The following is a 22,985-nucleotide window of genomic DNA, read 5'->3' as shown; positions in this document are numbered from 1 at the left end:
TTTAATTTTTATGAAGTCAAATTTGTGTCTATATATATATACACACACACATATGTGTGTATGTATATATGTATATACAGAGTTGTAATCATGGAAAGTTTTTTTCATTATTTTTCTCTTATATTGTTTTTCTTATATTTTTCATTCTTGCATAGTCTTTGTCATCATTTTTGATAGCAATATATACTGTTTTATTGAGCTGATGTCATAAGTTACTTAATACAATTGTATTTAGAAAATTTCCATTGTTTGAGTCATCATCTTTAGGTATATAGCTTTTTTCCACATCTTAATTATTTTATCAGGATAAATCAGGCAGACATTTACTGTCAAAGGATATAACACATTTTATGCCTCTGAATACCTAATTCTACAGAGTTTTGAAAAAATATATTAATTTAATATGTTATCAGTAAGGTAGTTTTGCCTCAAATTTCTTTGCATTGGACAAATGATTTTTGAATAACCTGAAGAATATGTAAAACTTTAGGTTTTCTTAAAGCTCTCTGAATTTGGTAGTATTTAGGCATTTGTTTCTTGCTCACTTATCTTAGTATTTCCATTAGTAGCAGTCCATATGGCTGATCTTCCTCTCTTCACTTCCAAAACATTGCACTTTCTTGGTTTACCCCTTGCCATTGCACTCTCCTACCTCCCTGTCCACTTTTCTCCTGAGTCCTCTGGAATTTTTTTCTCCTCCATTACCCAACCCCAAAGCTTGGTCCTGAACCAGTTTCTTTGCTTTCTACTCTCTTCCTTGCTGAGCACTTTCATTTTCATGGCTTTAAATATGATCAGTATGCTGATTACTCTCACATATGTGTCTCTAGCCCTGACTTCATGGAGCCCCAGCCTGCCTGCATGAATGGCACCTCTGTTTGGAGGTCTCATAGACATCTCAGATGTATTGTCCAAGACTGAACTGTGGATCCACAGCCAGTGCAAATGTTCTTTGTCGCAGTAGACAGCATCACTGTCCACCTCACTGCTCCAGGTCTCCTTCACTTACTAGCCACCAACTTCTTTCAACAAGTTCCAGCTTCTACTGCCAACATGTATCTAGGCTTCACCTACTTTTCTTTTTTTCCTCAGGCATCCCCTAGGAAAAGCTACCACCATCTCTGACTTAGATAACTCACTAGCCTCATTTTTGGTCTCCTTGCTTCCAGTCTTGCTTTCTGCAGTCTTTTCTCCATGTGGCAGCTGGAGTGATGTTTCTAAATATCTGCAGTGGAGTCTAATTATGCCGAGGCTGAAACCAGCCTTCTTTCCTTGGTGTAGGAGGCCCTGCATTGTGCCCACCAGCCTGTCTGTCTCTCCTCTTCCCTACTGCACTCCAGCTACTCCAGCCTCCTTTCTGCTCCCAAGGCATGCCCAGTTTTCTCTTTTCAGAGGTTTTGGACATCTCTGTCTTATCTCATGACTAGCTAATTTTCTTTAGAGCACTTTTCATAATTTGTGATTATGTATTTTTTTGGTTTAGTTTCTTATTCTTTTGTGTATCACTAACCCTCTCTATTATTTTGTGGGCTTCATGAAGTCAGGGCTCTTTACTATTTTATTTACCAACAAATACTCAACACTTAGTCCAGTGCCCATCATACAGTACATAATGAATAGATGTCATTGAATGAATGAGCCCTCTGTGTGGACAGTAAATAAACTATGAGGTACATAGAGGATTTACTTAGACAGCTTCTGATTTCAGAATGTGGGGTGCCTCTTAGGGCCTGTCTCTTCCTTTGGAAGGGGAGTATCATGTATGGAAGGCTTTGTTCTCTGCATTGGGGTTCTTCAGATGTCCTTAACCACTGCAGTAAAGGCTGGTGGCTGGTGTGGATGACTTGATTCTAGGAGATTCCTTAAGGCGCAAGTGCTTTGCTAAGGAGCTACAGAAACAAGCGTTATCTGGTACTATTTATGGGGCTGGTTATTTGAAAAAGAAAAAAAAAAAAGCAAAGATCAATATCATTTTTCAGCCTGGAACATTGTCCTTAAAGTGTGTTTCTGGAAATCAAAGTGTATTCCACTAGTATATCTATCAGAGAGGTATAGCTATTATTTACCAATGGGAGAAACGGACATGAACTGCTGAGGCTGGATTAATTTGAGTGGGAAACATGCTCAGATTATTATTATTATTATTATTTGCGATGGAGTCTTGCTCAGTTGCCCAGGCTGGAGTGCAGTGGCGCCATCTCAGCTCATTGCAAGCTCCACCTCCTGGGTTCGTGCCATCCTCCTGCCTCAGCCTCCCGATTAGCTGGGACTACAGGCGCCCGCCACCACACCCGACTAATTTTTTGTATTTTTAGTGAAGATGGAGTTTCACTGTGTTAGCCAGGATGGTCTCGATCTCCTGAACCTCGTGATCCACCACCTCGGCCTCCCAAAGTGCTGGGATTACAGGCGTGAGCCACTGTGCCTGGCCTCAGATTCTTAAATTTAGCCTTTAGTCCTATTCCAAGAAAAACGTATTTCTTTGGAAAGATCTCAAGCACTTAGCACTAGTATATTAGTATATAGTTTTGGTTAAGGACAGGACACATTTCTCTACCTTGAAACCACTGAGAACAAAGCGAGTTAGCAGCATCATTGGTCTGTTGCTGAACAGTTGTGACCATGTTAGGAAGGGTTTCTGATCTTCAGGACTTTTTTCCAACGCTGACACTTACTCAAATTTAATTACTATCACATTTGCCTTGTGAAATGTGGCATCTAGTAAGCAACTGAAACTGAAGTTTATAGATGCTTACATTAAAAACCTAGCTGACCTAGTAAATGTTCATTTTTAAACAGTTACAAGAAGAATCCTATATTGGATTCCACTGATGTTCATAATGATGATTTGTTCCATTCTAGAGGTTCCTATTGCATTAGCAATTGTTTGATATTTAGGGTTAGCAAAGTCATATTTTTAATTTTAATTTTAGTGTTTTTTTTTGTTTTGATTTTTGTTTTTTTTGAGACAAGTTCTTGCTCTGTTGCCCAGACTGGAATATATAGAGTAGCATGATCATAGCTTGTTTCAACCTTGAACTCCTAGGCTCAGGTAGTCCTCCCACCTCAGCCTCCTGAGTAACTGGGATTACAGGCATGAGCCACCGCACCTAGCTAATTTTAAACCTTTTTGTAGAAACAAGGTCTCACTATGTTGCCCAGACTGGTCTTGAACTCTGGGCTTCAAGTGATTCTCCTGCCTTGGTCTCCCAAAGTGCTGGGATTACAGGTATAAGCCACCATGCCTGGCTTATATTTTTAATAGTTTAATTTTAAAAGTTCTATTTTTATTCAAAATCACTTGCATTTTAATAACACTTTAGTATTTTTGGAGAATGTGAGAACTTGGAGAGATTGTTGAAATGCAGCGCCCTCATCCTGTACTGAGTATGCAAGTCACCCAGGTTGGTGAAGTGACTGCCTCCGGAAACTCAGTGAGGAGCTGCGCTTCTAGGGCTAGGAGCTGACTCCCAGTCCAGTGCTCCTGAATAAGCTGTGCCACCTTATTCTTCCCTTTACCGTTTTACTGTCTGTCATCCCTGTAAGCTCAGTGAGGGTGGGGACCCCATCTGTCCTCCTCTGCTGAATCCTCTGAAGAGATCACAGAGCCAGCATATTGTGGGTGAAAAACTAATATTTGCTAAAAATATTAGCTTTCCTTTTCTTGCCATCTGTTGGTGGGTTCCCAGCTTTCTTAGTATTTCTGAAGGACTGAATGTAGATCATGTACAGTTGGCACATTCTCCAGTGGGAATCCTGGGGCTAAATGACTTATTTCCTTGTAGGTGAAGCTGCACCCACCTACACGGGCTGCCCGCTGCATACTCAGCATTGCTCACTTTCATCTTGCATTGTTACGTACACACTGCCAGCCGCTCTGCATTCCTAGTGGAAAATTTACATTCCACTGCCTAGATATGTTTGATAACCAAAATCCCATTTGGGAAAATAAAACAAAACAAAAAAATGGCAATGGTGAAATCTAAGTATGGTGTAGTAAGTTAAGAAAGAATACAGAAGAAAAGACAAACAATCCCCAAATACTTTTATTTTTTTTTTCCCTTAGTGCTTGGTTAGTGGCAGTTCCTGTAACTTCTGAGAATTCTCTTGAGTTAATTGGTTATTTTTTAACTTTATGGGGGCCATATTATGCTCTTAAGCATAGCATTAGGGAAACCCATGAGCATTTACTTGTGAATACCTTAACAAGTATTTAAATACTATTTATTTTCTTGTAGGATAAAGTGCCCGTTGCAAATAATTATTTTTAGAATAAGTTAGTACACTTGAGGCTTAACATTATATATTCAGAATGCTTAGGATCATCTGTGGAAATATTTCTGTGATGATACATTCCACAGAAAACAATAAAGAGCAAATCAAACCAGAATTTCAATAGCTTAAACATTTGTGGTATGAAAACTGATTTGAAGCATCGAAATTTGCTGAGAAGACTTAGCAATGCAAACATTTATTTAATATATATTTACATTGAAGAGGTTTCCAAAGAAGGTATTACTTATGATGGGTATCTTATCTTCTGGGTCACTTTTAGGTTAAAAAAGAAATATTTTACTTTGCTTTGTTTTGAATAGCATGTCACCTGTTTGTTTATTAATTTGGTTTGAATTGTTTTCCTGTCTCAGTGAATGGAGGCGTTCATTTAGATCAAGTACAAAAGGCAAAATATGCAAACCGATGCTATGGTATCCATTATTGAGAGGAAAATAGCCATCTGAATAAGGAATGATAATCCACACTTGACAGATGAGCCCTAACCCTTCCTTTGGGAATCAGCCCCTGTACTGGGTACAGCAACATGGGGACCAATAGAGAGGACCCAAGTAGAGATGAGTGGTTTCATCAGCTCGTAGAAACTAATTGGACCCTTCTGGGAATGTTCCAGACAGCTTGTTCATTATAATTAAAGACATCTTCTCTAATTATGTTCTCACTGGTTAGTGCAATTGGAATTTTTAAAAAAATTATTATTATATAACAATGCCAGTAAAGAGATTCTTTCCAAAATATTTCCGTGGCTGGCCTGAGTTTGCTACCATCCCTGGAATCTGGAATTTCTAGAAGTTACTGGGATTTAACAGATTTTAATTTTCATTGCACTGAGGTGTTATGCGCATCCGTGTGAAGAGACCACCAAACAGGCTTTGTGTGAGCAATAAAGCTTTTTAATCACCTGGGTGCAGGGGGACTGAGTCTGAAAAAGGAGTCAGCAAAGGGAGATAGGGGTGGGGCAGTTTTATAGGATTTGGGTAGGTAGTGGAAAATTATAGTTAAAGGGTTTTTTTTTTCTCTTTTGTGGGCAGGGGTGGGGGTCACAAGGTGCTTGGTGTAGAGCTCTTGAGAACCATTGTCCAGGAGAAGGAATGTCACAAGGTCGATTGATCAGTTAGGGTGGGGCAGGAACAAATCACAATGGTGGAATGTCATCAGTTAAGGCAGGAACTAGCTATTTTCACTTCTTTTGTGGTTCTTCAGTTGCTTCAGGCCATCTGAATTCATAGGTGCTGGTCGCAGGGGATATGATGGCTTAGCTTGGGCTCAGAGGTCTGACATGAGGTTGTACATAAATTGTACTGTTAGCCTTATATGATGAATATTTGATAGTAGCCAAGGGGAGAGAGACTTGGGTGAACTTGAGAACCTATGTGCTGCAAGGCACAGTAGGAAGAACTCTGGTTTGGAAGTCAGAAGTGGATGCATATGACTGCTTCTTTACCTACTGAGTGACCTTAAGAGATGGGGAGGCTCATGTTTTCTCATCTATACAATTAGAGTAATGGTAACCTCATAAAGTTATTTTGAGGAACAAATGTGAATATAAATGAAAACCTTTTATAAATTCTGATGTGTTTTACAACTGTAAATTTATTAGAAAATAACCACCTTAGAATGATACTGTGAAAAGTCAAAGTAACATATGGAAAGTATTTGATGCAGTTCTGAGCATAATATATGCTCAAAAATTGGTGTCCTAATTGTTGTTTAATTAAAGTATGTACTAAGCAAATTCTGTATTCAAAGCACCGAGAATAGGTTTTTTGGTTATAGATAAGACTGTTTACTAAGAAAACAAATAAATATGCAGTCTACATAAATATTGATGCCAGTAGGGAATATGTTAAATTTATAAAAAGTATTGTACGAAAAGTTCAGACAAAATGATCTGCATTTTGGAAGAGAGAAATTATCCAGCCAAGTGAATGGTAAGTGTGGTAATAGGAGAAATAGGGTTACAGTGTGGTAGGATGGGGTCAGCTCAAATATGATCTCAAATAATCAAGTCTAAGATACGAGGATATCATCTGAAGCCAGTGGCAGCTCTTATAGGTGTTTGTATACAGACATCACATGTTTGGGTCTGTGCTTCAAGAAGATGAATTCACACAGAGTTGGATGAGAGAGGAAAGATATTAGAGGCAGGAATCCTGGTTAGACCATGCTAGGTGCAGCTCCTAGAGGATTTGTGAGGACCTGGCCTTGAGCTGTGGGGGCAGGTAAGAAGGGGACAGATAAAATAATTTTGAGTGGGGAGAGCTCTGGGATTTCATCAGAGGTAGTGGTGTGTCCTGGGGTAACATTTTCTTGCAACTGCTTTGAAAAAAAAATGCAGGTGATTTATGAAAATTGAATAATGCAAAACAAATTTCTTATGTTTTAGTGACTCTGCTGAATTGATGACTATTTAGGTATAGACAACCTTTTACAAATCTTAGTTTTAATGAAAAGCATTAGACATATCCAGCCAGGTATACAGATTTGGTGTCAGGAGGAAAATCTGGACTACAGATAGGGATTTGGTTGTCATTGGCAAAATGTTGTTGGTCATAAACAACATGGCATGTGATACATTTGACCAAGAGAGTGTTTGGGTTAAATGCTGGGAAGGCAGAGATGGAATTCTGGGGGAGAAATACCAACATGTAATGAGAGCCGAGGAGGAGGAGGAATTGTTGGTATAGGAAACTGAGAATGGTCACAGAAGGATGGGGTTCAGAGACAACATATTGCTGAATTATGGTGGAGTATCCATTTACGCATTCCCTGTTAGTATTTTCCTTTGATACCATAGAAGATTACATACGCAAAATACCCGGGAGCTGTACTATTTCAGATGAACAATACTTATTTAATTCTCTAGAGCTTAATTTTTTGGAGCTTGATTTTCTTACATCCAAAAGAGCACAATACTAGAAAAAGATATTTTAGCATGTCAGATATTATATGGGATATTATGTTCTATAAAATATAGCCAAGTATAAAAAGTATATTTGTTTAAAAAACACTTTAATATAAATCTACTATGAAAATTAATCAAGAAAATGGATACTATGTTTCTTTTGTAATTTTGCATTGACCAAAAACATCTGAATTTACTTGATTAATATTTATGTGATATATCTTTTTCCATAGTTTTAATCTACCCATATCTTGTTTTTGTCTTTTTTTTAAATAATTTTTTTTTTTTAAATAGGGTCTCACTATGTTGCCCAAGCTGATCCTGAACTCCTGGGCTCAAGCAATCCTCCCATCTTAGCTTGCCAAAGTGCTGGGATTATGGGCATGGGCCACCATGCCTGGCCTACTCACGTCTTTATATTTAAAGTGTGTCTCTTATAAACGCTATACAGTGAGATCTTGTTCCTTTATCCAGTCTGCCTGTCTCTATCCTTTAATTGGAGTTTTTAGTTCATTTGAATTTACTGAATTACTGGCATGATTAGAATCGAGTTTATCATGTTATTTGTTTATTCCATCTAATATTTGTTTTTCTTCCTTCTTTCTTGCCTTTTTTATCAATAGATTCATCAAACATTTAAACAGCTATTTCATTTTATCTCTCTATTGGCTTTTTAGCTATGCCTCTTTGGGATTTTGTTTTCAGTACTTACTCTAGGGCTCACAATATGCATCCTTAACTTATTTTAGTCTGGCTTCAAATAATATTATGCCAGTTCTGTACAACAGTATAATTTCAATTATCTTTAGTGATACCTTTGTGTTCCTATTAAATATTTTACTTTTATGTATGTTACCAATCTCATGAATCATCATCATTATTTTTGTTTTAAAGTCGTCTTTAGGACTTTTTCTTTTCTTTTTTTTTTTTTGAGATAGAGTATTGCACTGTCACCTGGGCTGGAGTGCAATGGCATGATCTCAGCTCACTGCAACTTCCACCTCCTGAATTCAAGTGATTCTCCCGTCTCAGCCTCCCGAGTAGCTGGGATTACAGGTGTCTGCCACCATGCCCAGCTAATTTTTTATATTTTTAGGAGAGATGGGGTTTCACCATGTTGGTCAGGCTGGTCTTCAACTCCTGACCTTGTGATCCACCAGCCTTGGCCTCCCCAAGTGCTGGGATTACAGGCATGAATTAACTTTTTTAAGTTTTAAAAAGTACTCACATATTTACATTAAATGTCCTTTTATTCTTCTGTGCAGATCTATGTTTCTATCTGGTATTATTTTCATTATCTGAAGAACTTCCTTTACGATTTTTTGGTAGCGTGGGTCTGGCAACAGTCAATTCTCTTGGCTTTTGTCTATCTAAAAAAGGTCTTTGTTTCAACTTCCTTTTTTGGAAGGTATTTTCTCAGGGCACATTCTGTTGTGTCTAATCTGCAAAAGCGCATTGAATGAATTCTTCATTACACATATTCTGTTTTTTAGTTCTAGAATTTTTATTTGTTTCTTTAGAGTTTCAATTTCTGGGCTAAAATTCCTCATATTTTATCTTTTTTCCACCTTTTCTACTGAATTCGTTAACATATTCATGACATTTATATTAAAATCCTTATTTGCTAATTTCAATATCATGATCATCTCTGGGTTTGACTTTATTTCTCTTGGTAATGGGTCATCATGTTTTCTGCTTTATCTACATGTTTTGTAGTTTTTGTTGTGTACTAGTCCTTTTGTATGAAATTTGGTATAAAACTTAGAGAAATTTAAAGTAGGTGAGAATTATCCCCAGGAAAAAACATGTCCCCTTCTTCTATTGGGCTGCTAGGGAAAGGAGCTGATCTTATAGTATTATCGATAGTTGAGCTGGGGAACAGGCTGGGCTGCAGTTTTAGTTAGATTTAGTTTACTAATGGTTTCAAACTCTTTGAGGGTGAAATCAGGGCTGGCTTTCTGTGCAACAGGACTTGGGAGTTAATATTGGTGAGATTTAGAAATCTGTCTCTACAATTAGTCCAGCTATTAGCTATTTACACCACTGGAGATTCTCTCTGTTACCTAGCTTTTCACACCATGGGATTCCTTTCTCTGCTCTTTTGCCCTGCTCTTGGCTTTTGTTACACTTCTGTGCACTTGAAGAAGGCTCCATGGGGAATCATTCGTGGGTGGCGCGGACATGCTCTACATCTGGGTTGTCTTGGTCATGCTGACTAACACAGGCTGACTGTCTATGGAGGTTTATTCCTCTGCCTTTTGTGCCCCTGGGGATGAAAGCAGCTGAAGATTTCTTCTCACTTAGAAGGGGTTCATCCCTCTCTGGAATTTAGTTCATCTAGACTTCTTTGCATCCTAAGTTATGACACATCCTCTCAAAAATAGGGCCCGCTCAGTCTAGCAGATCTCATCAGACATCTTAGCCAGTCTTTCTCTCATTAAAAAATAGTGATATTGAAAAAAAAAAAGAATGATTCTTTAAAAAATCTTTTTTAGAACAATCTATAATTTGGATGTATCTGGTGTATTGACTCCTAGATAAATTATTTTCTAGTCTGGTGTCCTTTACTAGCCTTTGGCCCTTCTCATTTATCAAAAAGTGGTGAAAAGTGATTCATTATTTTGTAATGGATTTTGTTCTCTTTGATGCTGTGTGCTGTTTGTTAAGTAGTAACAGTGTCCTCTAACATTACCATTTTGAGAACCTACTTTTCCTTAATTCCATACAATAAAGAAAGTAGAGTTTAAGCTTCCTTGTGTAGGTTGGCTTATATTTTGCAAATAAGAAATGTCACTACATATTTTTCTTTAAATGCCTAAGTCTATCTCATGGACAGTCACAAAAATCTGATAGGTGTTTTTTAAAGTTATCGAAAATTGAGCTTTTAAATTGTATAATCAGTTCTTCCAAGAGGTTAGTGGTCATTAGGTTTTTGTGATGGTATCATTTAACAGCATCCTTTCCTCACCTCCTTAGACAAAGTTTGGTTTTTTTTGGACCAGGTTTTCAAGACGTGGTGAATGCTGAGATTTGAGGCAGATGGATTCTCAGAAGCATTCAGTTTACAGCCCCAGGGAGCGATATTGCCACTTTATTAATTAGTTCATGGAGCATCCCTTTGGGCTAGTTTAGCAGGATTATTCCTACTTTTATAGATCTAGAAATTGAGGTGTGAAGTGTTGAATTGGTTCATGTAAAAAGATTTAGGCAATCAGTGTCAAAATTCAGAATTCCAGACCTTTAGTCAGTTACTCAGTTTATCACCCTTGATCTTGTTATTCCAAATATGTATTTTTAAAGGAACAATTTTGATTTTATTGATTTTATTTTTCATAGCAAACAAATACATCCAGCTTTTAACTTGAATGTTGACCCAGCTGTGATATTGACCTAATGTTACGGAATTTGTGAACTTGACTTAAATTACTTATGTAAACTTACTGGGTTCACATGAAGCATTTTATTTTTGTATGGTCATCTGTGACATAAACACAATCTAAATGTAAATAAGATGTCAGAGACAGACTGATATGTTGGAAACAGCATGTGATTTGTATCCAAGTTCTGCACTAGACTCCTAGCTTATCCCATTCCAGCAGGGTAAGAATGGTTAAGTTACTTTTGCCACCTTTGACTTCGGAAATATTTCTAAGAAATATTTTGCCTATCTATCTATCTATCTATCTATCTATCTATCTATCCATCCATCCATCCATCCATCATCCACTCAGGGGTTAGAAATGGGGTTTTGTCAGCCTCTTCAGCCTGCTACAGAATGACTCCTCTCTCTAATTCACTCGGCTAACCTACTTCTCAATATCCAGATAAATTTGGTTTTTCAAGACAATGTTGAGCCCAGTGCAGAATCAAGGCAAGAGGTCAGTCATCAGTGTGTCCTGCTTTTGCTTGGTGTTGATTCCTTCACCAAATGACAAAGTCAAAGTACAAAGTGAAATTTTGAATTTTGCAATGATAACTTATCATTTGATTGGTTTCATAGTCACAGATTACACACTGGTCAGCCTGCTCACTCCATCCTTGGGTACACGGGGGTCTAGTGGGAATACCTCATGCTCCATCTCTAGGTGTCCATCTCCTCAAACTAGGAGTGTTAATACTTAATATTACCCTCATGTTTCAAGTAACATTTCTTTTCTTTACTTTCTTTTATTTTGAGATGGAGTTTTGCTCTTGTTACCCAGGCTGAAGTGCAGTGGTGCAATCTTGGCTCACTGCAACCACTGCCTTCTGGGTTCAAGCGATTCTCATCCCTCAGCTTCCAAGTAGCTGGAATTACAGGTATGCACCACCACGCCCAGCTAATTTTTGTATTTTTAGTAGAGATGGAGTTTTACTGTGCTGGTCATGGCTGGTCTCGAACTCCTGACCTCAAGTGATCCACCTGCCTTGGCCTCTCAAAGTGCTGGGACTAAAGGTGTAAGCCACTGTGCCCGGCCTGAAGTAGCATTTATTTTTAAAGTGCAAGGGGAAGTGTATGGGCTAATAAGAAAATTGATTTAAAAATTCTAATTTATCATTATGTTCCTCATCATCTAAAGCCATCATGTCCCTAGAGTATCACCAATTGACCAACCCTTTATCCATGATTAGGGCTCTGGAGAAGTTCCTCTTATACCCAGTTGATTTGGTTTAATTTTTTTTGTGTGTGGTTTATTACTTAAAATGCCTGCTAAAAATACATTTTATATAAAAATGTGTTGCTTTTAAAAGTATGAATCACTTTATATAATTGTCTTACTTTTTGTTTCTTTTACAATTCAGGTATACTACTTTGAGTAGTTTTTCAGATTTTCAGTGTATCTGAAAACACTAATTTAGTTATTTTAATTATAGTAACTCCAGGAAATATAACTTTAAGATTAATTTTCAATTCAGCTGGTTAATCATGAACATTTGGGGAACATTTTTGCCGTGCTGAATGAGGAAAACATTATTATTTAAAACAGATGGTTTGATTGAATTCAAGTAATAATTTACATACTCAGAATCAAATTACAGAATTATTTCAACAATCATGTATTTTTATGAATTTCAATATATTGTTTATAACTATCTGTGCTCTAAAGCAAAGTAGCATGTTTTAGACAACTCAACAAGATTTTTAAAGTTATTTATTTATATAACGTATTAACTGTTACCTTTATTTCAATAATCCAACAAGATTTTAAACCATCAAGAATGGGTATGGTTAGAGAGTCACACATTGAAGAGATAACAACAGAGCATCCTCCGTATGTGCTTAGTGCATTGCTAGGTAAGGCACTAAGGAGGAATGCTTGAGTCCAGGAGTTTGAGGTGAGCTCTGATCGCACCACTGCACTCTAGCCTGGGTGACAGAGCAACACCCTGTCTCTAAAAGGGGAAAAAAAATGATATAACCCTCACTTGTAAGTACCAATTTAAAACAATCTCCATGATAAATTATTAAATTAAAAATGTAAGGTGCTGAAGAATGGGTAAAACGGGACATAACTGCATTTAAAAATTATATGTATATGCTATCTACATAAGATAATATGCGTGTATATGTATAGACTATCTTTGAAGGAATATTTCTAACTCTGCAGCTTGGTGATTAGGGCACAGGAGTGGGAAGGATACACGGGAGTGGGAAGGATACTTCTTTTTTACTCTATATCCCCTTTAACACTTGAATTTTATTCAGGGGCATGCATTACCTGCTAAACATTTTATTTTATTTTTTCTTTTGAGACAGAGTCTGACTTTGTTGTCCAGGCTGGAGTGCAACAGTGCCATCTCAGATCACTGCAACCTCTGCCTCCTGGTTTCAATCAATTCTCGTGCTTCAGCCTCCCGAGTAGCTGGGACTACAGGCTCACACCACCACACTCAGCTAATTTTTGTATTTTCAGTAGAGATGGGGTTTCACCATGTTGGCCAGGCTTTCTCAAACTCCTGACCTCAGGTGATCCATCCACTTCAGCCTTCCAAAGTGTTGGGATTACAGGCATGAGCCACCACACCCAGCCCTGTTAAACATTTTTTAAAAAGTCAGCATCCCTTAGTGTGATGCTAGGTGTTAGTGTAGGACTAAGAACCTGTGTGCTTAAAATGAAAAATGTTACTGTGATTAAATTTTAAAAATTGTACTTTAGAGTATTAAATTTTGACAATTATTGTGCAACTCATAGGCATTGCCAAGCACTGCTTTAGGCACTGGAGAGTCACAGAAAAATTATTCATTCTTGTTTCTCTCTGAGATGGCAAAATTCTACCAAAAATGGAGTCCCATAAATGATCTAGGGCTACTATTTGATTTTTAAGATAACTAGCAAAGTGCATAGCAAATAGTTAGGGTTCATAGATACAGGTTCACTAAAACTCTACCACTTATTGTGTGTGATTTTTTTAGGCCAATTAATTAATCAAGCTCCAGTTTCTTTAGTAAATTGGGACTATAGCAATACTACTTCACGACATTGTTTTGATGATTAAAAGATATATAATGCATATAAATTACTTAGTACAGTGCTTGCCATGAAATATAGCACAACTGTTACCTATTTTTTATAAATTAGTGTTATTTGTAAGTTTTCCTTTCAAATCATGGGGTAAAATCACCTAAAACTCAAAGTGCAAGAATCAATACTATAGTAGCTGTAGCAGTTTGAGACAGAAAGTCAAGAAGAATGAGCAGGGAATGATTGGTGATACCTGAGCTGGGCCTTGAAGAGCAGATGGAATTCCAGCAGGTGGAGAAATGAGGAGGGCGTTTTAGCCAGAGGGGCAAAGGGACGGTGTGGATGCAGGGGATGTTTTGGGAATGGAGGGGAGCAGGTGGTTCGACTACAGTGCGTGACGAGGAGTCTGCGTGGAAGGAGTGTTGGTGGGAGATGAGGGCATCAAGTAAGCGGCTCTTGGTCCTGGGAGTTCTTGCAGGCCATGCTTGAAAGTTGGGATTTATCTTCCAGTGTTAAAGGTGGACACCAGATGGCAGAAGCCTGAAGAGAGGATAGGGTGGGAGGAAGTCGGAATAGGAATAATGAAGAGAGAGATGGCAGCTGTACTTGAGAGGGGCCATAAGGTCAAGGGGGAAATTAAAGACACCAGGTGGAGATGGAGGGTCTTAAATGAATGGAACAAGCAGAGACAGCCAGGGACAAAATCAAGATGTGGAGTTAGCTTCATAAAGGCATACGGTTCCTTCTTCTGAGACAGGCAGAAAAGGAGAAAAATCGTGAGGATATAGATAAGGTGAGTTGTGGAGGGAAGGAAGGTTGAGGGGCTTCGTTCCTACTGGCTTCTATTTCTTGACATTTGGAATGAAATGACCTGCTGAGAGTGTGTGTGCCTGGAGTGGGATTTTAGGGGTTAGGTTAGGGGTGAGGTGAGATGAGAGGTGAGGATTTGGACTGTCCACTGTGGGAAATGGAAAAAAGAACCGTGGGAGGAGTGGAGGGCTGGCTGAGCAAGCTGTACCGAGGTCCAGCTGATGGCTTGATGCCGAAAGCTGTTCTCAGGTGAGGGCTGCTCGTGCGGCCCCGTGGTTCTAACAGGAGCTGGGACCCAGGAAGCAAAAAGAGAAGCGAAGGTGATCAGATCCACCCAGCTGCAAGGGCTGCGGGAATCGAGGATGCTGGCGTGAGTGTACCTGATTCAGTGGGTTATAGGGGAGAAAGTGAAACCCAGGAAAAATTGTTTGTATCAGTCTTAAGAGAAAAGGGTGGGGTCAGACACTTGGTGGGGGCCAAGGATCAGAAAGCAGGTGCATGGGAATGTGAAAGGAAAGATAATGGAACACAGTATGTTGGGCTGCAGGCACAGCACTTCGGAGCTCAAGATTTTATAGGATTATTTTATTGTTGTTTTTCAGAATGCATTGTTTAAAAATTGTCCTAATATTTTTGTAATACTCCGTGTTTTGTTTTGTTTTTTTTTTTTTTTCCACAGATCATGAGCAGTGTGCCTAGGGCTTAAGGGAAAATTTTCTTTCTTGAGAGCTTTGTTAAGGGCTTATAATATTGCTAAAGGGTGAGCTCAGAGTTTATATAAATGCCGAGAAAAGCAAGGTTTTAACAAAGGCACAGCAAGTCTCAGGCAGTTCCCTAGAAACCTGTAGATTTTCCTCATAGAAAAAAAAAAGCTAATACAAGCTTAGTGATTTATGTTTTTTTTCTTCGCTTTTAAAGGTAAAACCAGTAATCCATAGCAGGATCAATGTGTCAGCTCGCTTTAGAAAACCACTTCAGGAGCCCTGCACTATCTTGTAAGTGGAAACTTTATACTTCAAGTTAAAATTGGCTTGGTGGTTTCCTTTTAGTTTGGAATTTGTGTTGTGGTTTTCAAGGCATAACTGTTTCAGAAGGTTTGCCTCCTGTTTTCCAGCTTGATTGCAAATGGAGACCTCATAAACCCAGCTTCTCGCCTCCTTATCCCCAGAAAAGCCTTGAATCAGTGGGATCATGTACTACAAATGGTCACAGAAAAAATCACTCTGAGGAGCGGGGCTGTTCACAGGTATGTCAAAACCGTCTTGTAAGTGGAGGAGTTTTCGAATTGTCCAAGATATTCTCAGGAGACTCCGGAGTCACTGGTCTGTAGATTTGAATTTTGGCTCCCCAGTTAGGTGCCGTATGCCTCAGTTTCTTTATCTGTAGAATGGAGATATACCTCATAGGGTTGTTTAAAATGAGGTAATCCACGTCATACAGAGCTTAAAACAGTCATTGACACATAGTAGCACATCCGCAAATATTAACGATTTTTATTCTTTGATTTACGGTGACTAGGCAAGCATAACTTTAGTAGAGAAGGATTTTTTGAAAGAGCCAGCCTCTTAACTCTTAATTGTCCTTTTTTTAAAAGGAGGCATTTATGATGATTTGATAGTTTAGACTATTTGCCTAGGGTAAAAATCAGATATCAGGAAGTATTAGTGCATTTAAAGAGGAGGCATAGAATAATTTAGTGTGGTTGTCTAAATGTAAGAAATCAAAAGCATTTTTATCAGGTTCTGAAATTTAAGTGAAGATTAAAATCATAGATTTAAATTATGAAGCCTATGAAATTATCCCTCGATGGAGGCTGACATTTATTTTCCGTCAGGTGGGAGGGTTACAAATAACATATACATGTGCACAACATATTAAAAGTATGTATGGGTACATACTGCTGTAGTACAGTACACTCTTCTGTTTTTGTGTTTTCATACACATACGATAAAATAGTTCTCAAATGATTGCATATTATGTCTTTCAGGTAAATGTGTATACAGATTAATGATTGTATATTTACATGTATTAATATTTGCAGTCTCATAGCAATTGAGATTTTAAATATAATTAGGTGTTTTAATTGAAAGGAATGCTTTACATGTGGCAAAAAATTCAAATACGGTATAAGTAAAGAGTATTTCTCCTACCTTAGGCATGCCCAATCCCTCTCCCTAGTACTTTTCAGCATCATCCTGGAAATACTCTGTGCATATGCAAGCATGTACATTTTTAATTTTTAATTTTATTTATTTTTTTGAGACAGGGTCTCACTGTGTCACCTAGGCTGGAGTGCAGTGGTATGATTTCAGCTCACTGCAGCCTTGTTTGCCCAGACCCAAGTGATCCTTTCACCTCAACCACCACACTTAGCTTTTTTTTTTCTTTTTTGTAGAGATTAGATTTTGTCATGTTGCCCAGGTTGGTCTTGAACTCCTGGGGTCAAGCAATCCACCCGCCTTGGCCTTCCAAAGTACTGGGATTACAGGTATGAGCCACTGTACCTGGACCACTTTTTATTTTTATTTTTTATTTTATTTTATTTTTTTTGAGACTGAGTCTCGCTCTGTCACCCAGGCTGGAGTGCAGTGGCCGGATCTCAGCTCACTGCAAGCTCCGCCTCCTGGGTTCACGCCATTCTCCTGCCTCAGCCTCCGGAGTAGCTGGGACTACAGGCGTCCGCCACCACGCCCGGCTAGTTTTTTGTATTTTTTTTTAGTAGAGATGGGGTTTCACCGTGTTAGCCAGGATGGTCTCGATCTCCTGACCTCGTGATCCGCCCATCTCGGCCTCCCAAAGTGCTGGGATTACAGGCTTGAGCCACCGCGCCCAGCCCTGGACCACTTTTTCAAGACGTAAATGGAAATACATACATATACATATATATAAATAAATAAATACATGTATACACACACTCCCTTGACTTTTTCCTGTAATAAATCTTAGAGATTATTATCAGCACAGATACATCTATTTTATTATTTTTAATGACTACAAAGTATTTTATTTATTTTTATTTTATTTTTTCTGAGATGGAGTTTCATTCTTGTTGCTCAGGCTGGAGTGCAATGGTGGAATCTCGGCTCACTGCAACCTCCACCTCCTGGTTTCAAGCGATTCTCCTGCCTCAGTCTCTCAAATAGCTGGGATGAGAGGCACCTGCCACCATGCCCATCTAATTAAAAAAATTTTTTTTTTTTTTTTTTTTTTTTGTAGAGACTGGGTTTCACCATGTTGGCCAGGCTGGTTTCAAACTCCTTACCTCAAGCGATCCACCTGCCTTGGCCTCCCAAAGTGCTAGGATTACAGGTGTGAGCCACTGCGCCTGGCCTAAAGTATTCTATTTTAACACAAAGTATTCCAAATCCAAATTTTTTTAGTAAAAATGTTTAGTTGGGCAGCATCTCATTCTATAAAATAGAATGAATGTTCCCAACCTAATTTATTAGATTAGTTACCTCTTTTTTATAATTTCATTTTTTTATTTTAGATTCAGGGAATACATGTGCGGGTTTGTTACATGGATATGTTGCATGATGCTGAGATTTTGGGTACAGATCTCGTCACCCAGGAAGTGAGCATAGTACCCAACAAGTAGTTTTTCACTCTATTTCCCTTCCCTCTCTAGTAGTCAACAGTGTCTACTGTTCCCATCTTTATGTCCATCTGTACCCAATATTTAAGCTCCCACTTACTAGTGAGAATATGTAGTACTTGGTTTTCTGTTCCCACATTAATTCGCTTAGGATTATGGCCTCCAGCTGCATCCATGTTGCTGCAAAGGACAGGATTTCAGTTTTTTTTATGGCTGCGTAGTATTCCATGGTGTATATACACTATGTTTTCTTTATCCAGCCCACCACCGATGGTCACCTAGATTGCCTTCCACATCTTTGCTATTGTGAATAGCATGGCAATGAACATAGCAGTGCATGCTTCTTTTTGGTAGAACGATTTATTTTCCTTTGGGTTTGATGTATATTTAGGTCATTTCTCATCTTTTGCTATTACATGTATATGTCTTTTTGTATAAGCAGAGTTTATCAGGATATAAAAGTCTAGAAGTTGAATTGTTGTATTAAGTTTCAAATACCTTTAACATTTTGATGGATACTGCCAATTGCCTTCCAAAAAGTTTATCCTAATTTATATTTTCACTGGAAGTCTATGAGCAGGCCTGTTTGTCATACTGTTATCTGTCTAGTGAAACTAACATTTAGGCTTTTCACTCATGTTGAGTGAAAATAGTATTTCATTGTTTTTGGATTTTTATTTAATATACAACATCATCTATTGACTATTTCTTTTGTGTCAGGCATTATTCTCAGTGCTTTACATTTTTGACTTAATTAACTCAGTGACCCTATGAGGTAGGTAGTGTTTCTATTCTCTTTTAATAGACATGAGATGTGAGACATAGAGCGGGAAAATTATTTGCCCAGGGTTATGGAGATACTGAGTAGCAGGGCTGGGATTCAAGCCTAGTAGGCATTCTGGCTCCAAAGCCTGTGTTCTTAATGACCAAGGTACTCTGTAAGTAAATGCCACATATTTATATCCATTGTATGTGAAATGTCTGTCATGGCCTTTGCACATTTATCTTATTGATTTATAGGCACTCTCCAGGGGTCCCCAACCCCCAGGCCATGGACTGGTACCCTTCCGTGGCCTGTTAGGAACCTGACTGCACAGCAGGAGGTGAGCGGCTGGCGAACATCACTGCCTGAGCTCCACCCCGTCAGATCAGCAGTAGCATTAGATTCTCATAGGAGCACGAAGCCTATTGTGGACTGTGCATGCGAGGGATCTAGGTTGTGTGTTCCTTATGAGAATCTAATTCGTGATGATTTGAGGTGGAACCATGTCATCTCATAACCATCCTGTCCCCCACTCCGTCTGTGGATAAATTATCTTCCACAGAACCAGATCCTGGTGCCAAAAAGGTTGGCGACCACTGCTCTAGACATATTGCGGAAATTGACCTTTTCTGATGTGGTTTTAAGTACGCTTCCAGTTTGCAGTTTCTTTACATTTCTTTTTTTAATACAAATCTCTTAAATTTTAATGCAGCCTAATTTTCAATCTTTATAATCACTACGTTTTATGACTTACTTAGATCTTCCTTACTCCAAGATTATAAGAATATTCTCCTATGTTTTCTCCTTGTATTTTAAAATTTTGTTTAAACCTTTGATTTTGTTGGATTTTATTTTGGTGTCAGAAGTAAAGGCAGATCTCAATAATTATAATTTTTTTTTTTACATATATAGTTTTGACATTTGACATATACATAAATGCAAACCTACCCAATAAGTAATATAAAGGACACAAAGATATATACAGGTAATTTCATAGCCAGATATACCTATTCATACATATATTAATATGAAAAAATTTACACACAGAAATAAAATCAAGTAAAAATATAGAAATGAAAATATAGTTATGTTGCTCAAACACTTGAATACTTGGAGAAACTTCTTTTTTTAAAACTTGTATTTTAGGTTCGTGCGTACATGTGCAGGTTTGTTACTTAGGTAAACTTGTGTCACTGTGGTTTGTTGTACAGATTATTTTGTCACCCAGGTACTAAGCCTAGTACCTAATAGTTATTTTTACTGTTCCTCTCTCTCCTCACACCCTCTACCCTCAAGTGGGCCCCAGTGCCTGTTGTTCCTCTCTGTGTGTGCATGTGTCCTCATCATTTATATCTCCCTTGTAAGTGAGGACATGTGGTATTAGATTTTCTGTTCCTGCGTGAGTTTGTAAAGGATGATGGCCTCTAGCTCTTTCCATGTCCCTGCAAAGAACATGATCTCACTCTTTTTTATGGCTGCATAGTATTCCATGGTGTATATGTACCACTTTTTCTTTATTCAGTCTACCATTGATGGACATTTAGTTTGATTCCTTTTCTTTGCTATTGAATAGTGCTGCAGTGAACATACGTGTGCATGGGTCTTTATGGTAGAATGATTTATATTCTTTTGAGTATATACCCAGTAATGGGATTGCTGGTTCAAATGGTGGTTCTGTTTTTAGCTCTTTGAGGAATTGCCACATTGCTTTCCATAATGATTGAACTAATTTATACTCTACCAGTAGTGTATAAGCATTCCCCTGTCCCTGCAGCTTTGCCAGCATCTGTTATTTTTTGACTTTTTAATAATAACCATTTTGACTGGCATGAGATGGTGTATCATTGTGGTTTTGGTTTGCATTTCTCTAATGATAAGTGATATTGAGCTCTTTTTCATATGCTTGTTGGTTGCAAGTATGTCTTCTTTTGAAAAGGACACTGTTCATGTCCTTTGCCCACTTTTTAATGGGTTTTTTTTTTCTTGTAAGTTCATTTTTAAGTTCCTTATAGATGCTGGATATTAGACCTTTGTCAGAGGCATAGTTTGCAAAAAGTTCTCCCATTCTGTAGTTTATCTGTTTACTCCATTGATGGTTTCCTTTGATGTGCAGAAGCTCTTAAGTTTCCCAATTGGTAAATTTTTGCTTTTGTTTTGATTGCTTTTGGTGTCTTTGTTATGAAATCTTTACCAGTTCCTTTACCCAGAATGGTATTGCCTAGGTTGTCTTCCAGAGCTTTTATAGTTTTGGGTTTTATATTTAAGTCTTTAATCCATCTTGAGTTGATTTTTGTATATGGTGTAAGGAAGGAGTTCAATTTCAATCATCTGTATCTGGCTAGCCAGGTATCCCAGCACCATGGATTGAATAGGGAGTCCTTTCCCTATTGCTTGTTTTTGTTTCGTCGAAGAACAGATGGAAGTAGGTGTACTATTTTATTTCTGGGGTCTCTATTCGGTTCCATTGGTCTACATGTCTGTTTTGGTCCCAGTACCATTGGTTACTGAATCCATGTAGTATAGTTTGAAGTTGGATAACAGGATGGCTCCAGCTTTGTTCTTTCTGCTTAGGATTGTGTTGGCTATTTAGGTTCTTTTTTGGTTCCATTTAAATTTTAAAATAGTTTTTTCTAGTTCTGTGAAGAACGTTATTGGTAGTTTGATAAAAGTAATATTGAATCTGTAAATTGCTTTGGGCAGTGGCCATTTTCATGATACTGATTCTTCCTATCCACGAGCATGGGCTGTTTTCCCATTTGTTTGTGTAATCTCTGATTTCTTTAGGCAGTGTTTTGTAGTTCTCGTTGTAGAGATCTTTTACCTTCCTGGTTAGCTGCAGTCCTAAATATTTTATTTTTTTGTGCCAATTATGAATGAGAATGTGCTTCTGATTTGGGGCTCAGCTTGGATGTTGTTGGAGTATAGGAATGCTACTGATTTTTGTACATTGATTTTGCATCCTGAAACTTTTCTGAAATTATTTCTCAGCTGAAGGAGCTTTTGGGCCAAGACTGTGAGGTTTTCTAGATACAGAATCATGCCATCTGCAAACAGGGATAGTTTGGACTTCCTCTCTTCCTATTTGGATGCCCTTTATTTTTTTGTCTTGTCTGACTGCCCTAGGAAGGGCTTCCAATACTATGTTGAATAGCAGTGGTGAGAGAGGGCATCCCTTTCTTCTGCTGGTTTTCAAGGGGAATGCTTCTAGTTTTTGCCCATTCAGTGTGATGTTGGCTGTGGGTTTCTCATAGATGGCTCTTACTATTTTATGTTCCTTCGATACCTAGTTTATTGAGAGTTTTTAACTTGAAGGGATGTTGAATTTTATTGAAAGCCTTTTCTGCATCTATTGAGATAATCATATGGTTTTTGTTTTAAGTTCTGTTTATGTGATGAATCACATTTATTGATTTGCATATGTCGAACCAACCTTGATCCCAGGGATAAAGCCTATTTGATCATTGTGTATTAGCTTTTTGATGTACTGCTGGATTCGGTTTGCAAATATTTTGTTGAGGACTTTTGTATTGATGTTCATCAAGGACAACAAACTTGACCTGAAGCTTTCTTTTTTGTTGTGTCTCTGCCAGGTTTGGGTATCACGATGATGCTGGCCTCATAGAACAAGTTGGGGGGAGTTCCTCCTCCTCAATTTTTTGGAATAGTTTCACTAGAAATGGTACCACTTTTTGTATATCTGGTAGAATTCGGCTGTGAATCTGTCTGGTCCTAGGCTTTTTTTGATTGGTAGGCTATTCATTATGGATTCAATTTTAGAGTTCGTTATTGGTTTATTCAGGGAATAAATTTCTTCCTGGTTCAGTCTTGGGAAGGTGTATGTGTCCAGGAATTTATCCATCCCTTTCAGGTTTTCCAGTGTGTGCATAGAGGTGTTCATAGTAGTTTCTGATGGTTATTTTTATTTCTGTGGGGGTCAGTGGTAACATCCCATTTGTCATTCCTAATTATGTTCATTTGGATCTTCTCTCTTTTCTCCTTTATTAATTCAGGCAGTGGCCTACATATCTTATTTATTTATTTATTTTTAAAACACCAACTCCTGGATCCATTGATCTTTTGAATAGTTTTTCATGTCTTGATCGCCTTCAATTCATCTCTGATTTTGGTTATTTCTTGTCTTCCTCTAGCTCTGGAGTTGGTTTGTTCTTGCTTTTT

At 38.0% G+C, this 22,985-nt stretch overlaps 1 protein-coding gene across 2 annotated transcripts in view; it reads left to right on the top strand.

The window, feature by feature from the left end:
- Nucleotides 1-22,985, top strand: part of DCDC2 (doublecortin domain containing 2) — a 187,974-nt gene that overhangs the window by 41,997 nt on the left and 122,992 nt on the right. For both annotated transcript variants that reach the window (XM_007973559.3, XM_007973558.3), the window contains 2 exons: nucleotides 15,370-15,446; nucleotides 15,566-15,697. In XM_007973559.3, the coding sequence (XP_007971750.2) occupies nucleotides 15,370-15,446; nucleotides 15,566-15,697 (209 nt within the window). The remainder of the gene's footprint in view (nucleotides 1-15,369; nucleotides 15,447-15,565; nucleotides 15,698-22,985) is intronic.

This window comes from Chlorocebus sabaeus, chromosome 17 (genome assembly GCF_047675955.1).
Source record: "Chlorocebus sabaeus isolate Y175 chromosome 17, mChlSab1.0.hap1, whole genome shotgun sequence".
NCBI classification, from domain to species: domain Eukaryota; kingdom Metazoa; phylum Chordata; class Mammalia; order Primates; family Cercopithecidae; genus Chlorocebus; species Chlorocebus sabaeus.
This window is presented reverse-complemented; position numbering and strand designations above follow the sequence as displayed.